Below are 18925 nucleotides of genomic sequence, written 5' to 3'. Positions count from 1 at the left end.
CAGAGGGATCAAATTATCCTACACCATACACTGAGCATATAAAGTAAAGCATACCTAAATGGAGTTATTAAAAATACACCAATGTTAGCTTGGATTTAAAGTTGATCTTTATCTATAGATCTTTGAGAGCAATGTCTCAGTGATTCAACTGGTGAACACAATGAATGATGTTACTTCCTCGCAGAGAAAGCATGCGCGGTACTCTAGTGCTTCTGCAGGCTAGTTGAAGAAAGACACGAAACTTCAATGGGCCAGATCTAATCATCACAAATCACCGACGTATTTTTTACTTCATTGATGGTTGTCTGCATACTTTAAAATATAGCGCCTAACTCAGTTTGTAAGTATCACTTTCTTTCATGACGAACTTACATAGACATATTGTTTGATAAGATTCCAAATGGTTCGCACCAGTTGCTTTTTCTATGTTGCTTTTAGAGTTAGCAAAGAAACTGTTGAATTCAGATGGTGGTGGTCTCCAACTTTTCTTGGAAGATGTTAACATAAACTGCTCTTCTTTATTACGGATGCGATGTTGAATTATACCTCTCACTTGAAGGAACTCCCACATAATCCGATGTGTTAACGTTAGCATAATGTGACTCATCCTCTTCTTGAATTGATTTTGGTTACATATATATTTTACTTATATTTACTTTTCAAAGACAATTAGCTATTGCTTTCTTAAACATTTAGTCCGATTTTCAATGGCCTGTAGGCTATAATTGTCTTCTCCTCTTTGACAACACAGAAGGATAATGGTGATTGTTTTTACACTGTTTCAATAGGCTGTGGTTAAGATAGTCAATATTTTGTCCACATCAGTTGCTTATTCCCAGCAGCTATCTGGTATGATATGTCCATCAATAACTTTACATAATTCCTTGTTTGATGCACATAAACAATATACTTTATATCCCTGGTTTGGTGCAGGGTAGAAAGGGGTTGATTTGAGCCAATGTGTGGAGTAAAAACAAAGGAAATGGACAAATCTGTTTGCAGATGTTCCAGGCACCAAATGCACGAGCTCCAATCTGGAATTTTTCTTTTTAAGAAAATATCTATACCTATATAATACCTAAATACTGTACCTATGCACATGTCAGCAGAACTGGGTGGCACTCTTATGGCAAATACATTGAAATTCCATCATAGCGCTTTAAAAAGTCATCTGATGATGCATGGTGTGTCCAATCCAGTTTTGTTATTACAAATATCTGCAAATCTTGAAGAAATATCCCATAGTATATCTCTTTATAATGATTGAATTATATAGTGACATCAAAGGATAAAGTGCTCAAATCTACTATCCCTGTGCCCTTTGGATTATTGTAGCAGTTTATTGTACAAATTGAATGCAGCAAGTTAATTCTGAATTGTTCTTGACCATGAGTGTTTTTTTTTTATTTTTACAATGCATTATATGCGAGCATAATGTCACTAAGTCTAACAGTGGTTAGTATAGTGGTCACAGTTGTCCTTAGCCTTGTAAACCACACACAGCTGACCAGTAGGACCAACCAGACTGAGTAACAGCACTAATTACATGTTTTAAATGGGCCAACTGGGAAATGAGGATACGGCGAAGAGCAAAACACTTACAAAATTAAAGTCACAATTATTTGATTATCACCATGCAATTAAATCCTTCAGATAAATGTATTCTCGCATGCCCTCACCGCCCACACATACTCTGCAGCAAATGATTTCTAGTGTAAGAAATGCCTTGTGAAAATGGTCCCAACTGTAGGTAAATGGCAGACTAGAGGGCCTTTAGCAAGCAGTGAAACCCAGTAGGATCCCTTTTCATGTGGAGAGTGTGAGAACAGAGTGGGTCATTTCAGGGGTCAGCTCTGAAAGGTTTCCAGCACCATGAGAAGATAACCAAAGGCAGGCAGAGAGGAGAGGAGGACTGTGTTGTTTTTGCTGTATACACATCCCTGTCTATCTGTGACACATTTAGCCTCACCCTCGCACCCAGCTAGGGGTGCTCCCTAGCTCAGCTCTGGGGTATAATTTTTTTGTTATTTACAGTTCTGCATACATGGCCTTAATTAGAGTTTGGGCCAGAGAGCTCACTGCTCGCAGAAGATGTGTTCCAGATGTGAGCAGGAATTCCAAGTGCTTTGTAAAGAAAAGAAACAGTACTCTGCAGGAGTTGACTAAAGAAACTTGAGTCAGAGCAAACTGTTGAGGGATTCGAGAGAACAGGGGAAAAGGGGCCTCTTGCTCAATCATGGGCACAGATTTAACTCGTCAGAATTCAGGTTTATATAACTAACTATCTAGAGTTGAAAACAGCATGTTCTTTTACCCTACAGTATTTTGGTGAACCACAAAGTTTATGACAATCGGTGTGTTTTCAAGCACTGAGCACTCCTTACATTTGTTTTGCAAGTTCTCATACAGTAACTCCAATGTACATACTTTCTATACTTTCTCAGTTATGAGCCAAGTAAGCAAGAGATTCTGTGGGGGCAGTGAAAAAAAATGTGTCAGGAAATACCCCAAAAACCGGTCATGCTGGAGGATGTTGCAGGCAGCAGAACGTTCTCCACGGCGTCTCCAGACTCTGTCACGTCTGTCACATGTGCTCAGTGTGAACCTGCTTTCATCTGTGAAGAGCACAGGGTGCCAGTGGCGAATTTGCCAATCTTGGTGTTCTCTGGGAAATGCCAAACGTCCTGCACGGTGTTGGGCTGTAAGCACAACCCCCACCTGTGGACGTCGGGCCCTCATACCACCCTCATGGAGTCTGTTTCTGACCGTTTGAGCAGACACATGCACATTTGTGGCCTGCTGGAGGTCATTTTGCAGGGCTCTGGCAGTGCTTCTCCTGCTCCTCCTTGCACAAAGGCGGAGGTAGCGATCCTGCTGCTGGGTTGTTGCCCTCCTACGGCCTCCTCCACATCTCCTGATGTACTGGCCTGTCTCCTGGTAGCGCCTCCATGCTCTGGACACTACGCTGACAGACACAGCAAACCTTCTTGCCACAGCTCGCATTGATGTGCCATCCTGGATGAGCTGCACTACCTGAGCCACTTGTGTGGGTTGTAGACACCGTCTCATGCTACCACTAGAGTGAAAGCACCGCCAGCATTCAAAAGTGACCAAAACATCAGCCAGGAAGCATAGGAACTGAGAAGTGGTCTGTGGTTACCACCTGCAGAACCACTCCTTTATTGGGGGTGTCTTGCTAATTGCCTATAATTTCCACCTGTTGTCTATTCCATTTGCACAACAGCATGTGAAATTTATTGTCAATCAGTGTTGCTTCCTAAGTGGTCAGTTTGATTTCACAGAAGTGTGATTGACTTTGAGTTACATTGTGTTGTTTAAGTGTTCCCTTTATTTTTTTGAGCAGTGTATTTCCACACTGAGGTTGGAACAACACTGTGAAATTGTGAAAATAATAATACCCTTTTTATTTAAGAGGTGTAAGCCTGTTTTTGTGGGATGGAGTTTTGGCCTGCCTGGTGACATCACCAGGTGGTAAATTAGTTAATAGACCAATAAGAAAGAGTTCCAAACCTCTCTACCAATAACAGCTAGTTTTATATTTTCCCCTCCCCACTCAGACCACTCCCTGACAGTCCTAGCAAAATTCTTGCTTGATAATTTGCTGTTTGCTAAGAAGCAGTTTTTTTTTTTTTACCATTTTATTTTAAAACAAATCACAGTAAGGTACTTAATTGTTAACCAGAAATTATTTGATATTGAGATCAAGATGGCAACATTGGACCTTTTTTTTTAAAGAGATTTTCTGGAAGCGTTGTATACTTTTTAGCCAGTACTTCTGAAAGTAGCGCCCAAGAGACAAAAAGAGTACCTATAAATTGTAGAGACCGTTGTAACGTAATTGCTCTCGAGCCCCCTGCAGCGCACGTGTCCCTTTGCTCACCCGCAACCTCATTTGACGTGTACATTTTAGTCATTTAGCAGATGCTCTTATCCAGAGCGACTTACAGTGTGTAAACAGTGTAGGTTCCGTCCCTCTCTTCGCCCCAACCACGTCAACAACTGACACCCCACGTAGCATCGTTACCCATCGCGCCACAAAAGCCGCGGCCCTTGCAACGCAAGGGGAAACCCTACTTCAAGTCTCAGAGCGAGTGACGTCACTCATTGAAATGCTATTAGCGCGCACCACCGCTAACTAACTAGCCAATTCACATCGGTTACAAATGCATACATTTCATACAAAACGTTTATTTTTTTCCCCAATACAATACTGTGACGATCTGATTCCGCCTCCCACTAACTTTGCAACCTCATTGTACATCATTCCATTTGCCAATCAACATTTCCTTAATGTTCGGTTGTGGCTAGTTCCGGTGACTAGTATGGCAAGCAAGCGATTGTGATGTCATTTTATACAACGGAAAAGTTATAGGCCTACTTACAGGTAACTGCCAAAATAAAGGAAACACCAACGTAAAGTGTCAGGCTGTTGGGCCTCCAGAACAACTTCAAACCACCTACAAATAGCGTTTGACATTGTGGGGACTAACAAAATGGCCACTGTTGGTCAAATTTTCTGGTCCTCACAAGAAGAAACACATGTGTACGCTCCTTTGAGACCCCTCTTTCAAAATGACAGCGGTCTCTTCTAGCCATGGTAGCCAAAATAATGGGCAACTGGGCATTCTATACATGACCCTAAACATGTTGGGATGTTAATTGCTTAATTAACTCAGGAACAACACCTGTGTCGAAGCACCTGCTCTCAATATACTTTGTATCCCTCATTTTCTCAAGTGTTTCCTTTATTTTGGCAGTTACACACATATATATTAGCGTCAAATGTCATACTCCTTGAAAGTCATGCATTGGTAATATATAGCGGTTGCCTACGTGATGAATGATGATCGCAGACAATCAACTGCAGTGTTTGATTATTACCCCACATCATGGAATATCTGTGTGAACGTTTATAAGGACAAAAGGTGGACACGTTAAATTATTCTATTTGGATGGTTGACACAACAGAAAGGTAGGCCGATATGTTCTTGTCTAAAAAGTGGGTAAAAGTTTGCTTCAATATGTGTGTTGTTGTGAATGGCGATCGGGATAAATAGATGGATCCACGCCTGGTAAAAACCCTTAGCCTATTGTGAAGTACTGTATATTCCAAAATTCACCAGCGGCACCATTTAAGAGCTCAAGGTTGTCAGCACAGTGTTTATGATCAGACATTTTATCTTCTAATGTATTTGTGTGGCTACGATGCACAACGCTTTCTAATTTGTAGAGAAATTCATTGAAAGAGAAATGCAGCTACTACCGAGGTCTAATATATCTCACTTCTCATTTCAGATGCTTTCTAACATCTGATGCATGGATTTGATCGACGCATTCAATGTATTTGTTGCTCTTATAATGGTAAGCGCATGCAGCCACTCATCCCACTTGCTTCTGAGAGCGTGTTCATAACACGACAGGAACGAGCGTGTAGGTCTCATACACTAAATGATGGCAGGATAGAATGTAAGGATTCGGTGCATTTTTCCACTGGGAGAGGACTGTAGATCGTTTATGCATGTATGAGTTTTTGATTTACACGTCGAGTCCAAAACGGGAGGTTTAAAAAGTGAGGTAGTTTTCAATTCTCCGGAATTGAATTCTCTTTAACAGACTGATAATCATACCAGACGGTAAATATTGAGTTGATAAGCTAAGTGTTTTGATTGTAATGATGTATTTTATCAATTGTTTCTAATCTCTCCCCCCCCCCCCCCCCCCCCCCCCAAAAAAAATAAAAAAATCCTATTCCATTGAAATGCCATTTAGTGGAGTAAAAGTTATTTGGGTAGAAGTGCTGTGATCACTGTCTGTGGCCAGTCTTCTAATGTGTTTACACTTTTAGGTCGAGGGAAATGTTTCATTTTGAAAAGGAGCCTCAGATGTCTGGAGTTAATAGCGTTTGAGTTGATGATTGTTTACATGAACACATTCTTTATTCCCAGGTAAATGGTCCACTTGGCTTGTTCCGAGCAGATCTGGCCATTTTGTATGGTTGAATGCTGATCGAGCTTTACCAAATCCTTTCCCGGAGCTCACATGGCGATGTTTATTTAGGTAACTTTCAGGCTCCTCTGACTTTGTATAGTTGTTCAATTCACATTTGTATTGTTTTGCATGTTGGCATTCTGCAATAACATACTTATCTGAGAATTAAGCCTATTATCAAACCTGTACATTAATAGCCCATATTGATTTTCTACTTAGTCATCCTTAGTCATATGACTTGACATCCCAACATGACTGACACCAAGGTTGAACCTAGAGGTTGAGATTTAGACATCTGTTGACTCTGGCTCAATGGCAAGGTGGCACTGTTTGTTGGGGTGTTTTTGTTTTTCTGATGGGGATGAGTGAGTTCCCAGCCAGGACAATCCCCACGACGCCCCTAGCTAATTATCAGAGACATGGGTCAGATCAGCTGGAAGTAAGCTGCCTGATTGAGACAATAGCTGCAGGCTGCCGCTCGGGATTAAGCTATGTGACGTGGGGGGTGGATGGGGGTGGGAAGAGCAGCTTGGGGCGGGCTGTTAGTTCACACTCGTGTCCTCCCACTGTAGGCTAGTCACTGGGAGGGCAGGCAGCCTCCACTCAAAGATAGCGCTGTGTCTTTATCTTTGTCTTGCCACCAGCTGCCCTTTCTGCCTTTCTGTCTTAATTCATGTGCATTAAGAAGGCGGGTGTTTGTGTGTAGTGGACTGGTGGCCTTCAACATTGCAGTTGGGGCTTGCACAGGGACTTCCACGTGCCAGCACTCAGATAAGCTGGTAAAGGATGTACTAAAGAGGGAATCCGCTGCCATTTATATTGCTTGAGCATTCCCATCTAGAAACCATGGCTGGATTTTACGGCTGTTTGCGGGGGAAGAAGTAAGTGTGCTCTGCTTTTCTGGTTAGATATATCTCCTCAGACCCTGGCATGATATCAAACATATCTATCGCCAGAGCATTTATCTGAATGGAACATACTCATTTATGTTATGTGTCCCTGGCAGTCTGCATAAAGTACATGGTGGTTGTACATGTATGTCTTAGATAAGGGCTAAAATTATTTTACTAACCCTAATATTGGGACACAGTAGGCCTGCATTGGTTTTGCAAGTCCTAGCATATGAATAAATAGTTCATTTGAAACTGTAGCGTGGACTGGATTGTGAATACTCTGTATATGGGCTGTTTGTTTGCAGTGTCAGAGAACGATCTCCCCTTTTATCCTAGTCGTCACTTGCTTCAACATCCACAGTCATAAACCCTGCCTATTTGTAAAATGTGTCTTCTTAAAATTGTATTTTTACCCTAAACTTAACCACACTGCTAACCGTATGCCTAACCTTAACAAAAATTCGCTTTTTAGTTTGAAGTTTTCACGATATAGCTAGTTTTGACTTTGTGGATGTAGAATCTATCCTTCAGTCTCATGACATTTAAGACAATAAAAGCTTTATTGACCCCTCGCTTAGTTCATTGAAAAAATGTGAGAGCCAAGCAGCCCTTTTGTTAACCTTGTGAAATGACTCACTTAACAGTAATTCCGCCTGAAAGGAATCAGTTATTCTCCCCCAGAGTGAGTAACTGACTGCCACGGTTTATTCACATCCATCCACCCCCACATCCCAAACACCCATTTCATGGTTTGTGTCAGCTGTCCCAACTAAGTTCCTCTTAGCAGTAGTCTGGCTAAGTACTGGCTTTCATGTGACATCTTGTACACAAACTGACTTAGAAATGGAGACCATATACAGTATGGATACCAAGCACAGTAGAGTACACAACATACCATCCTAAAGTAAACAACTCGGCTAAGATGTGTGGGACACCTGCACTCTTTCACATGGTGCTCTTTTACGCAGTTCTCTGGACAATTGAAGCCTTACCATTTCCAGATGAATCTGGTTTAATGCTAATAGTCCAAGTCAGTAAGAAGGGCTGTTTTGAACTGTGCTATCACCTAATGTTTTTTCTCCTTGTTGGATTAACAAACTAGATTAATGCATGTGCACACACGCAGGATGTCTTACTTGCTGTACGCCTTGTATTTGGGGCAGATGTCTAGCCTAACCCTTTTGTTGACAGGCGTCTGTGTGAATGCACCCTTGGTGCAACTTGTAAATTCATGATACCCATTTCATAGTCCAACTTAGTCACTCCTTTTAATTTAGAAACTGGAAGTAAAGAAAATTCCATGGTTTTGTGCCTCTGGTTCTAGACAAACATTAAGGTATGTGAGGTTTTACTCAACAGCTGAAATAACTTTGGTAAAGAAGAACTGTGCTGTGACGAGCTGACCAACCAGTTTAGAAATACAGCCTCAAATGGGAGCTCCACCCATTTGAAAAGTGTTCACTCAACATAGCAAATAAAGTTGGGTTCAACCTCAAAATAGACAACACTTCCTTTCATGATATCCTAAAATTCCGCCCATTGGAAATACTATAGTAGTTCTTCCTTCCAGGCAGCTTTGCCCTGCAGTAGCCTTGTTTGGAATGTCCTGGTTACTGTACTTCTCTTACTATGTTTTATTGGATATCCTGTTTGGTTGTTGTGGCCCTCTTGATCTGATACAAACACGGTTCAGTTCTGTGGAATAGATGGTTTCCTGCCCAGGGCTGAAAATGGACGCTAGGAAAATTATTGGGATCCGTTTGCCCGCATTGCATTCAGTATGAACATTTTATGTTGAGCAACTGGCCTAGTACACACCACTAACTTTACTTGCACACAATCTATATCTGTCCTCAGTACTCCACAGGCTGTGTATAATTTAGACTGCCAGAGAACTTTCTCACCAGTTGAAAGTATAAACTACCAAACGAAACGCCCAGTGTCATTGCTTGGCACTGCCGTTCAGTAACTATATTCACACGGAGTGTTTTATTTTTACCTTTAAAAAATAGTCATGAAGGCCTTGCAGTTTCAGGGGATTCTTGTGTTCAACATAACTGTGGAAATGTGTTGTAGCCCATCCCTACTTAAGATAATGTAATCAATTCTTTAACCCAATTGATGGTTTGCACTGGTTCCATAGACTGATAACTCTATATTACAGGGCCAAACCAGCCCCGAGTGATTGTTTTGCCCCACCCAACGTGTTTTGCAAAATAAAAATGGGACTTTTGTTTTTGGTCAAAGACTAAAATCACCAGGATTTTAGCCAAAAAATCTGTTTCATTTAGGAATATCTGACTGACCCAAATACAAACGATCATTATGTGTAGATTTGGTCTAGACCATCCAAGTTTGGTGATGGAGTGCATTAAAATAATAGCCAATTTGTAGAATAATACCTAAATATGCAAAGGATATTGCATATTTCTACCTTAGTGTACCTCATTTTGGGATGCATCACCATGAAGAGAATGACATTCATATCCATAATTATACATTTCTGTGTAGTATGTTACCATGTGTAAATCCCCTTCCTGTAGTTCAATAACCAAAATAGATTTATTTTCAAACTCACTGTGGCATGTCAAAGCTGACACCCCAGACATCTTTGAATCTTAATTTGGAGCATACAAACTGAGTGAGATTTTACTGAAATTCTGTTACCAAACTTCACATATTCAGTGTACATATATTAAGTGAAAAATCTGAGATGTCGGGGCAATTCCACAGTAACGGAAAAGTAATCTATAAAAGGTTTCTAAATGGTCTACTCATGAGGTTTTGCCGTCATGCTTTTGCATCATTTACAATTCATGTAGGCCTACCTGCAGTGAGTACTCCATTCATCTTGTATCCATCCCCATTTCCAAAGAGCTCCTCTTGTCCGGTTACCAAAGACTGCTCCGCCTAACATATTCAAATTATTCAGTCATGTAACACCACATCAACAGTAGGCCTAGGCTATATCTTGCTTATTGAGAACGTGCCTCACAGATGCAATACAATTTACGGGAGCCTAGTATTTTCTTTTAGTTGAGGTGCGTTAAGATTTGCCATTGTGTTAAATTTGTTGAAGTTCCAGTGTAGTCAAACATGACTTTCCTGTGTTTTTATATATATATTTCCACACTGAGGTTTCGAGAAGTACTGTGAAATTGTGATAACCCTGGGCACAATGTCTAGTCCGCTTTGGCTCAGCATAATTTCATTGAAATTACGTGGAAACAATGTTCATTCAACCAGTGTGTGTGCACAGTGGGAAAGCCCTTTTTAATGTGTGTTTCTGTTTGAATAGACTGCCTGAAATTTCTGCCTGTTTTGGCCAGCCTGGTGACATCACTGGTAAATGAGTTAATAGACCAATAAGAAAGTTCTAAACCTCTCTGCCAATAACGGCTAATTTTCAGTTTTGCCTTCCACTCCCAGACAGTCATAGCAAAATTCTTGCTTGAGAAATTGCTCTTTGCTAAGAAGGTCTTTTACTTAATTTTTTAAATAAAAAAATCACAGTAAGATACTTCATTGTTACCCAGGAAGGATTTGATATTGAGATAAAACTGCTGCATTGGACCTTTTAAAATGGAGGCCTTTACTTCCTATTCCACAAATATTAGAAGTATCCTAGATGTTGACAAGAAAACAGTCTCAAAGGACACCTAAGGCTTCAATTGCACAATATGTTCAGCACAGCAAATGTGGATTTAGAGTCTGGATGTGAAAACCAGATGGCTCTCTACTGACTCTGCTGAAGAGTGTGTGTGTGAAAGTTATAATCAAGGTGTTGTCTGTCTCATAAACCTTGCTAGTTGCTATCCTCTAATTCTTGATTGCATAACATGGGTGACTCCTCACATCTGACTTTGAAATGGGGGATATCCAGTACAAAAACAATACTCAAACCTGGCTGTGTCCTTATATGGAATTGGCAGACTCATGTTTAAATTCCCTATAACTGCCTGTCTTCAAATGCTTTTCCATCTTCTAAGTAATGGTTTGTTTATCTATCATTTAATGCTGCTCCTTTCCACTCTCTTTCTCTCTCTCTCTCTCTTTCTCTCTCTCTCTTTCTCTCTCTCTCTTTCTTTCTCTTTCTCTCTTTCAACTCCCCCTGAAAAGTTAAAACATGAAATGGCGGACGTCATCGCTGTTGGCCAGTATTGGAGGCAGCCCAAGGTCAGTCCGTTAGCCCAGCTGAAACCTGCTGCCCCATTGAGTAGTTTGTGACGGGTTGGTCACGTGGTCAGACCCTGGGAGGTTATGGTCCATAGGCTAACTGTGACAACCCCAGGTGGCATATTTCCCCCCCAGAATGCAGTTGTTCATAACTACAACTAGTATGATTCCCTTTGGTCTAGTCTATACAGATCCCCACAGTCAATCTCTTTTATCCTGTAGTCTAAATCAACTGTGGGTGGTGTTTGTTGTAAATGTACGTCTCTTTGTGTTGTTGGTGGTTTTTGTCAGTCACACATTGTCCACCTAGGTAATAATGCCTCTATCTTTTGAAGCTTTATTCATCTGTGAAGCAGCGATTTGGAACATTTCCTCAGAGTATGACAGAGGAAATTAATAGGCAGTATCAGATGGGAGAGTAATAGTAAAAACGGCTGTTGTCCAGAGAAATCAGACTCATTAGATCAGATTCCTCTCTGCCTTGCTCTGCTCTCATGTGTTGAAGTCAACGACTGTGCTGCTTTTGTCGCCTGACGAACGCTGTGGAATTTTTCAACTGGCCGATTTCACACCAGCGGGAGCGGAAAATATTTTTGGCATCTCCAATTTGTTCTTACATATAAACTTCATTGGGCGGAAGGATGTTTGACATGATTTTTACATTTCTATCACTTTTGTTTTTTGGTGACAATCATGACGAGTGAAGCCATTTTAGGCCCTTTTTAGACCTATACATGTCTCCTGTAAGACCCTATGATCTGTCAACCGTACATGATACAGACATCTTGGTGTCAATATACTCCTTACAGTGTTCTCTCAAATATGCAGTATGTGTAGATTCGGATTTTCTTTTTTTAATTCAACATTAATATCCAGGAAAGCCAGGTTTTCAAAAGCTGGGCCTAAAATAGTGTATAGGAGATCATACAAAATATTTTGTTTTGACTTATGTGAATGTTAAAAATATTTGTTGGTCAAATTGAGAAATTGTGAGCAAACTCAACAAAAAACTGTATGAAGCCAAGATCAATGATAGGAAGAATGATGGGGAAAACTTGAGTAGTTATTCATGACAAACCTCCTAGCATTGACAGCTTAGATGGAAAGCTACTAAGGATGGTAGCGGACTTTATAGCCACTCCTATATGTCATATTTTTTTGTGCCTCGGGGAAAGTGTTTGTCCTCAGGCCTGGAGGGAAGCCAAAGTCATTCTACTACCCAAGAATGGTAAAGTGGCCTTTACTGGTTCTAACAGCTGATTATTCAACACTATATGCGTCATCAACCACAGCTAGTGAACTCACTGCAACCCTAAACAAAAAGTTGCAGTCAGTTTTAGAATGGGTGGCCAGTTATAAACTGGTTCTGAACATCACTAAAACTAAGAGCATTGGATTTGGTACAAATCATTCCTTAAGTTCTAGACCCCAGCTGACTCTGGTAATAAAAGGTGTGACTGTTGAGGAGACTAAATTACTTAACGTTACCTTAGATTGGAAACTGTCATGGTCAAAACGTATTGATTCGATGGGGCGAGGTCTGTCCATGATAAAGATGTTATGCTTTTTTTAACACCACACTCCACAAAGCAAGTCCTGCAGACTAGTTTTATCTTAATTATTATCCAGTCATATGGTCAAGTGCTGCAAAGATGAACCTAGTTAAGCTGCAGCTGGCCTAGAACCGAGCGGCACGTTTTATATATTTCTTATTGTAATAAGAGGGCTAATATCAAAATATGCATGTCAGTCTCTCTTGGCTAAGAGTTGTGGAACGACTGACTGTCACTTGTTTCTTATAAGAAATGTTGGAAATTCCAAATGGTTTACGTAGTCAATTTACACACAGCACTGACACACTTACCCCACCAGACATGCCACCAAGGGTCTTTTCACAGTCCCAGGTTCAGAACAAATCCATATAAACGTACAGTATTATACAGAGCCATGATTGAATGGAACTCCCATCTCATGTAGCACAATAATGTGACCTACTTTTTGTGTGTATGTACTGACATGTACAGTGCATTCGGAAACTATTCAGACCACTTTACTTTTTCCACATGTTATGTTACAGCCTTGTTCTAAAATTGAGGGGGAAAAAAACAATTTAATCAATCTACTGTACACAATACCCCATAATGAAGAAGCAAAAACAGGTTTAGATGTTTTTGTAAATGTGATATTAATACAAGTATTGAAACCCTTTACTCAGTACTTTGAAGCACCTTTGACAGCAATTACAGCCTCAAGTCTTCTTGGGTATGACACAAGCTTGGCACACCTGTATTTGGGGAGTTTCTCCCATTCTTCTCTGCAGATCCTCTCAAGCTCTCAGGTTGGCTGGGGAGTGTTGCTGCACAACTATTTTCAGGTCTCTCCAGAGATATTCTGGCTGGGCCACTCAAGGACATTCAGAGACTTGTCCCAAAGCCAATCCTGCGTTGTATTGGCTGTGTGCTTGGTTGTTTTCCTGTTGGAAGAATGAACCTAAGCCCCTAGTCTGAGGTCCTGAGTGCTCTGGAGCAGGTTTTCATCAAGGAGCTCTTGTACTTTGCTCTGTTCATCTTTCCCTCGATCCTGACTAGCCTCCCAGTCCCTGCCGCTGAAACATCCCCACAGCGTGATGCTGCCACCACCGTGCTTCACCGACGGAATGGTGCCAGGTTTCCTCCAGGTGTGACGCTTTGCATTCAGGCTAGTTCAATCTTGGTTTCATCAGACCAGAGAATCTTGTTTTTCATGCTCTGAGAGACTTTAGGTGCCTTTTGATGAACTCCATGCGGGCTGTCATGTGCCTTTTACTGAGGCGTGGCTTCTGTCTGGCCGCTCTACCATAAAGGCCTGATTGGTGGAGTGCTGCAGAGATGGATGTCCTTCTGGAAGGTTCTCCCATCTTCAGAGAAACTCTGGCGCTTTGTCAGACCATCAGGTTCTTGGTCACCTCATTGACCAAGGCCCTTCTCCCTCGATTGCTCAGTTTGGCCAGCTCTAGGAAGAGTCTTGGTGGTTCCAAACTTCTTCCATTTAAGAATGATGTAGCGTGCACATGCACGCTACATGTTTTAAAATGTATGTAAATTGTAAAGCCTTTTGTCTGTAATGTCTTTCGTTATGTGTCGAACCCCAGTAAGACTAGCTGTTGCTAATGGGGATCCTATGAAATCAAATTTAAAAGTATATCTCAACTAACCTGGTTTTTAAAAACAAATTTGCTTAACTTCCAGAGTGGCCTCTCTGGTACTTTTTAATGATATGACTAGAGGTCAACCAACTAATCGGAATGGCCTTTTATTTTTTTTCCCCCCAAGTTTTCATAACAATCGGTATTTTTGGACACCGATTGTGGACGACTTAATTTTTTTTTACACCTTTAACTAGGCAAGTCAGTTAAGAACACATTCTTATTTTCAATGACGGCCTAGGAATGGTAGGTTAACTGCCTTGTTCAGGGGCAGAATGACAGATTTTTACCTTGTCAGCTCGGGGATTCGTTTTTGCAACCTTCCGTTTATTAGTCCAACGCTCTAACCACCTGCCTTACATTGCACTCCATGAGGAGCCTGCGTGGCAGGCTGACTACCTGTTACGCAAGGGCAGCAACAAGCCAAGGTAAGTTGTTAGTTAGCATTAAACTTACCTTATAAAAAAACAATCAATCTTAACATAATCACTAGTTAACTACACATGGTTGATATTACTAGTTTATCTAGCGTGTCCTGCGTTGTAGAGGTCGACCGACTATGATTTTTCAATGCCGATACCGATTTATTGGAGGACCAAAAAAGCATTTAAATAATTTATTTATATATGATAATTACAACAATACTGAATGAACACTTATTTTAACTTAATATAATACATCAATAAAAACAATTTAGCCTCAAATAAATAATGAAACATGTTAAATTTGGTTTAAATAATGCAAAAACAAAGTGTTGGAGAAAAGTAAAAGTGCAATATGTGCCATGTAAAAAAGCTAAGGTTTAATTTCCTTGCTCAGAACATGGGAATATATGAAAGCTGGTTCCTTTTAACATGAGTCTTCAATATTCCCAGGTAAGTTTTAGGTTGTAGTTATTATAGGACTATTTCTCTCTACGATTTGTATTTTCTATACCTTTGACTATTGGATGTTCTTATAGGCAGTTTAGTATTGCCAGTGTAACAGTATAGCTTCCATCCCTCTCCTCGCTCCTACCTGGGCTTGAACCAGGAACACATCGACAACAGCCACACTCGAAGCAGCGTTACCCATGCAGAGGAGGGGAAACAACTACTCCAAGTCTCAGAGCGAGTGACGTTTGAAATGCTATTAGCGCACCCCGCTAACTAGCTAGCCATTTCACATCGGTTACACCAGCCTAATCTTGGGAGTTGACAGGCTTGAAGGGGTGGGTATAATTTGTGGAACGTTCCAACAGGAATATGTTCCAAAAAATGTAAAGTAAAAGGTTGCCAACCAACAACGCATATAAAGTAGCAACGCATACAAACCTAGCTGCCGAATAGGCATCAACTCACCACGTAGCTTATTCTTAATGTTTGTCCATAGGCAACCAGAGTGAGGACAGACATTTTTTGGAATAAACGTGATGAGTGAAAAACGCAATGAAATAGACCACTCCCTATCCGGTATCTTATTCTGCAGCTATACAACTTTGTATGCGTTGTTTTTTTTTTTGGCAACCTTGTTATTTACGAAGTTTTTGGAATAGATTCCTGTTGGAACGTTCCACAAATTATACCCACCCGGTTTGAAGTCATAAACGGCTTGAAACGCAGCGAAGAGCTGCTGGCAAAACGCACGAAAGTGCTGTCTGAATGAATGCTTACGAGTTATGTCATAATTCCGTAAAATTCTGGCAAATTAGTTCGCAACGAGCCAGGCGGCCCAAACTGTTGCATATACCCCGACTCTGCGTGCAATGAAAGCTAGAGATGTGACACAATTTCATGTTAGCAGGCAATATTAACTAAATATGCAGGTTTAAACATACATGTACTTGTTTATTGATTTTAAAGAAAGACATTGATGTTTATGGTTAGGTACATTGGTGCAACGACAGTGCTTTTTTTTGCAAATGCGCTTGTTAAATCAACACCCGTTTGGCGAAATAGGCTATGATTCAATGATAACTTAACAGGCACCGCATCGATTATATGCAACGCAGGACACGTTAGATAAACTAGTAATATCATCAACCATGTGTAGTTAACTAGTGATTATGATTAGTGATTGCTAGTTTTTTTTATAAGGTAAGTTTAATGCTCGCTAGCAACTTACCTTGGCTTCTTGCTGCCCTTGCGTAACAGGTAGTCAGCCTGCCATCCTCGTGCGTTGGATTGGATTAGTAACCGGAAGGTTGCAAAAACGAATTCCCCCCCCCCCCCCGAACAAGGCAGTTAACCCCCGTTCCTAGGCCGTCATTGAAAATAAGAATGTGTTCTTAATCTGACTTGCCTAGTTAAATAAAGGGGTAAAAAAATATATATCTGCAAATCGGTGGCCAAAAATACCGATTTACCGATTTGTTATGAAACTTAATCGGCCATTCCGATTAATCGGTCGACCTCTACTGCGTTGCATATAATTGATGCAGTGCCTGTTAATTTCTCATCGAATCACAGCATACTTCGCCAAACGGGTGACGATTTAACAAGTGCATTTGCGAAAAAAGCACTGTCGTTGCACCAATGTACCTAACCATAAACATCCATGCCTTTCTTTAAAATCAATAAACAAGTACATATATTTTTAAACCTGTATTTAGTTAATATTGCCTGCTAACATGAATTTCTTAACTAGGGAAATTGTGTCACTTCTCTTGCGTTCTGTGCAAGCAGTCAGGGTATATGCAGCAGTTTGGGCCGCCTGGCTCGTTGCAAACTGACGTCCATTTATTCCTAACAAAGACCGTAATTCATTTGCCAGAATTGTACATAACATTGACGGTTGTACAATGTAACAGCAATATTTAGACTTATGGATGCCATCCGTTAGATAAAATACGGATCGGTTCCGTATTTCACTGAAACGATAAACGTTTTTTTTCTCAAAATGATAGTTTCCGGATTCGACCATATTAATGACCAAAGGCTCGTATTTCTGTGTGTTATGTTATGATTTGATCGAGCAGTCTGAGCGACGGTAAGCAGCAGCAGGCTCGTAGGCATTCATTCAAACAGCACTTTCGTGCGTTTGCCAGCAGCTCTTCGCTATGCTTCAAGCATTGAGCTGTTTATGACTTCAAGCCTATCAACTCCTGAGATTAGGCTGGTGTAACCAATGTGAAATGGCTGGCTAGTTAGCGGGGTGCGCGCTAATAGCGTTTCAAACGTCACTCGCTCTGAGATTGGAGTAGTTGTTCCCCTTGCTCTGCAAGGGCCGCGGCTTTTGTGGAGCAATGGGTAACAACGCTTTGAGGGTGGCTGTCTGTGTTCCTGGTTCGAGCCCAGGTAGGGGAGAGGAACGGAAGCTATGCTTACACTGGCAATACTAAAGTGCCTATAAGAACATCCAATAGTCAAAGGTATATGAAATACAGATGGTATAAAGAGAAAGTCCTATAATAGCTTCTTACCTGGGAATATTGAAGACTCATGTTAAAAGGAACCACCAGCTTTCATATGTTCTGAGCAAGGAACTTAAACGTTAGCTTTTTTACGTGGCACATATTGTGCTTTTACTTTATTCTCCAACACTTTGTTTTTGCATTATTTAAACCAAATTGAACATGTTTCATTATTTGAGGCTAAATTGATTTTATTGGTGTTAAAATAAGTGTTCATTCAGTATTGTTGTAATTGTCATTATTACAAAAAATAAATATAATGGGTGTTGGCTTTTTTTGGTCCTCCAATCGCTATCGGTGTTGAAAAATCATAATCGGTCGACTTCTAGATATGACCCATTTTATACAGAGAAATTGACATTGGTAATTAACCAACCACAGTTTTACTTTAGGATTACACATTCAGCAAAGGGAGTTCCCTTTGAATCACTTTCCCATTCACTGTGTTGGTGGTGCTCATAAAATGTGTCAAATTTAGAATTGGCGGAGAGCCTACTCTGGAAGTGTTTTACTTGTAGAGTATATTGTTCCAAACAATATTTCTTAATGTTCAAAACGGGTAGTATGAGATATCGATATCTTTAATGTTGAATAAATGTATTTCAGTCAAGACATACTGTATATTTTAGCGCAGTATAATGACACCAAGATGTTGCCTGTATCATGTACAGTTCATGGATTATATGGTCTTACAGGAGGCTTGAATTGGTTTAAAAAGGGTCCATAATGGCCACTTTCATGATAAAAAGATTGTTAAACATCCTTCCTCCCAATAACGTTCCTCTGTGAGAATTGCCTGTAAAATATTTTCTGTTCCCTTCTGGTGTGGAATCGCTAACTAATAATATTGTAGCTTCAGTTGAGAAACAGAAAGGACTTAAGTTCAGTTTCTCAGACAGACAGACAATGTGTTGTCTAGTAGTAACTTTAGCTAGTTTGGAGTGAGCCTTTTCTGTTGTGCTGTTTTGCTATTAGCATTCCCAAAGGAACGAGGAAGCCTTAATGCATGTTTATAAATGTAAAGGGTTTTTAAAGTTGTTGAAATAAACAAATCAAACTATTGTAACCAAATGCTTGTTGTGACCTCAAGCTCTGTCTGGAGTTCTGCATATGATATTCTTACAAAATAACTTGCGTAATGACGTTGCCATGTCTGTTTTCAGAATGTTTATTGAAAATATCAGATTCAAAAGTCCTTGGAATTCAGCAGGGATCTAATTGTAGATGTGACATAAAAGCAGACACACATACTGTAAGCTGCTGCGAGCATCC

The 18925-nt window shown here is 40.5% G+C and overlaps 1 protein-coding gene across 10 annotated transcripts in view; it reads left to right on the top strand.

Moving 5' to 3' along the window:
• Positions 1–204: 204 nt before the first annotated feature.
• cb055 (CB055 protein) overlaps positions 205–18925 on the top strand; it is a 43555-nt gene continuing 24834 nt past the window's right edge. Inside the window, exons 1-3 of one of the 10 annotated variants that reach the window (XM_082974902.1) lie at positions 3724–4993; positions 5317–5382; positions 5967–6078. In XM_082974902.1, coding sequence (XP_082831028.1) covers positions 5334–5382; positions 5967–6078 — 161 coding nt within the window. In that variant the 5' untranslated portion in view covers positions 3724–4993; positions 5317–5333. Of the gene's footprint in view, positions 341–3723; positions 4994–5316; positions 5383–5966; positions 6079–6600; positions 6891–11021; positions 11079–18925 lie in introns of those variants that run through there. The other 9 variants (XM_082974900.1, XM_014200027.3, XM_014200026.3 and 6 more) reach the window with 9 other exon arrangements.

Source organism: Salmo salar, chromosome 05 (genome assembly GCF_965601325.2).
Source record: "Salmo salar chromosome 05, fSalSal1, whole genome shotgun sequence".
Lineage (NCBI taxonomy): Eukaryota > Metazoa > Chordata > Actinopteri > Salmoniformes > Salmonidae > Salmo > Salmo salar.
This window is presented reverse-complemented; position numbering and strand designations above follow the sequence as displayed.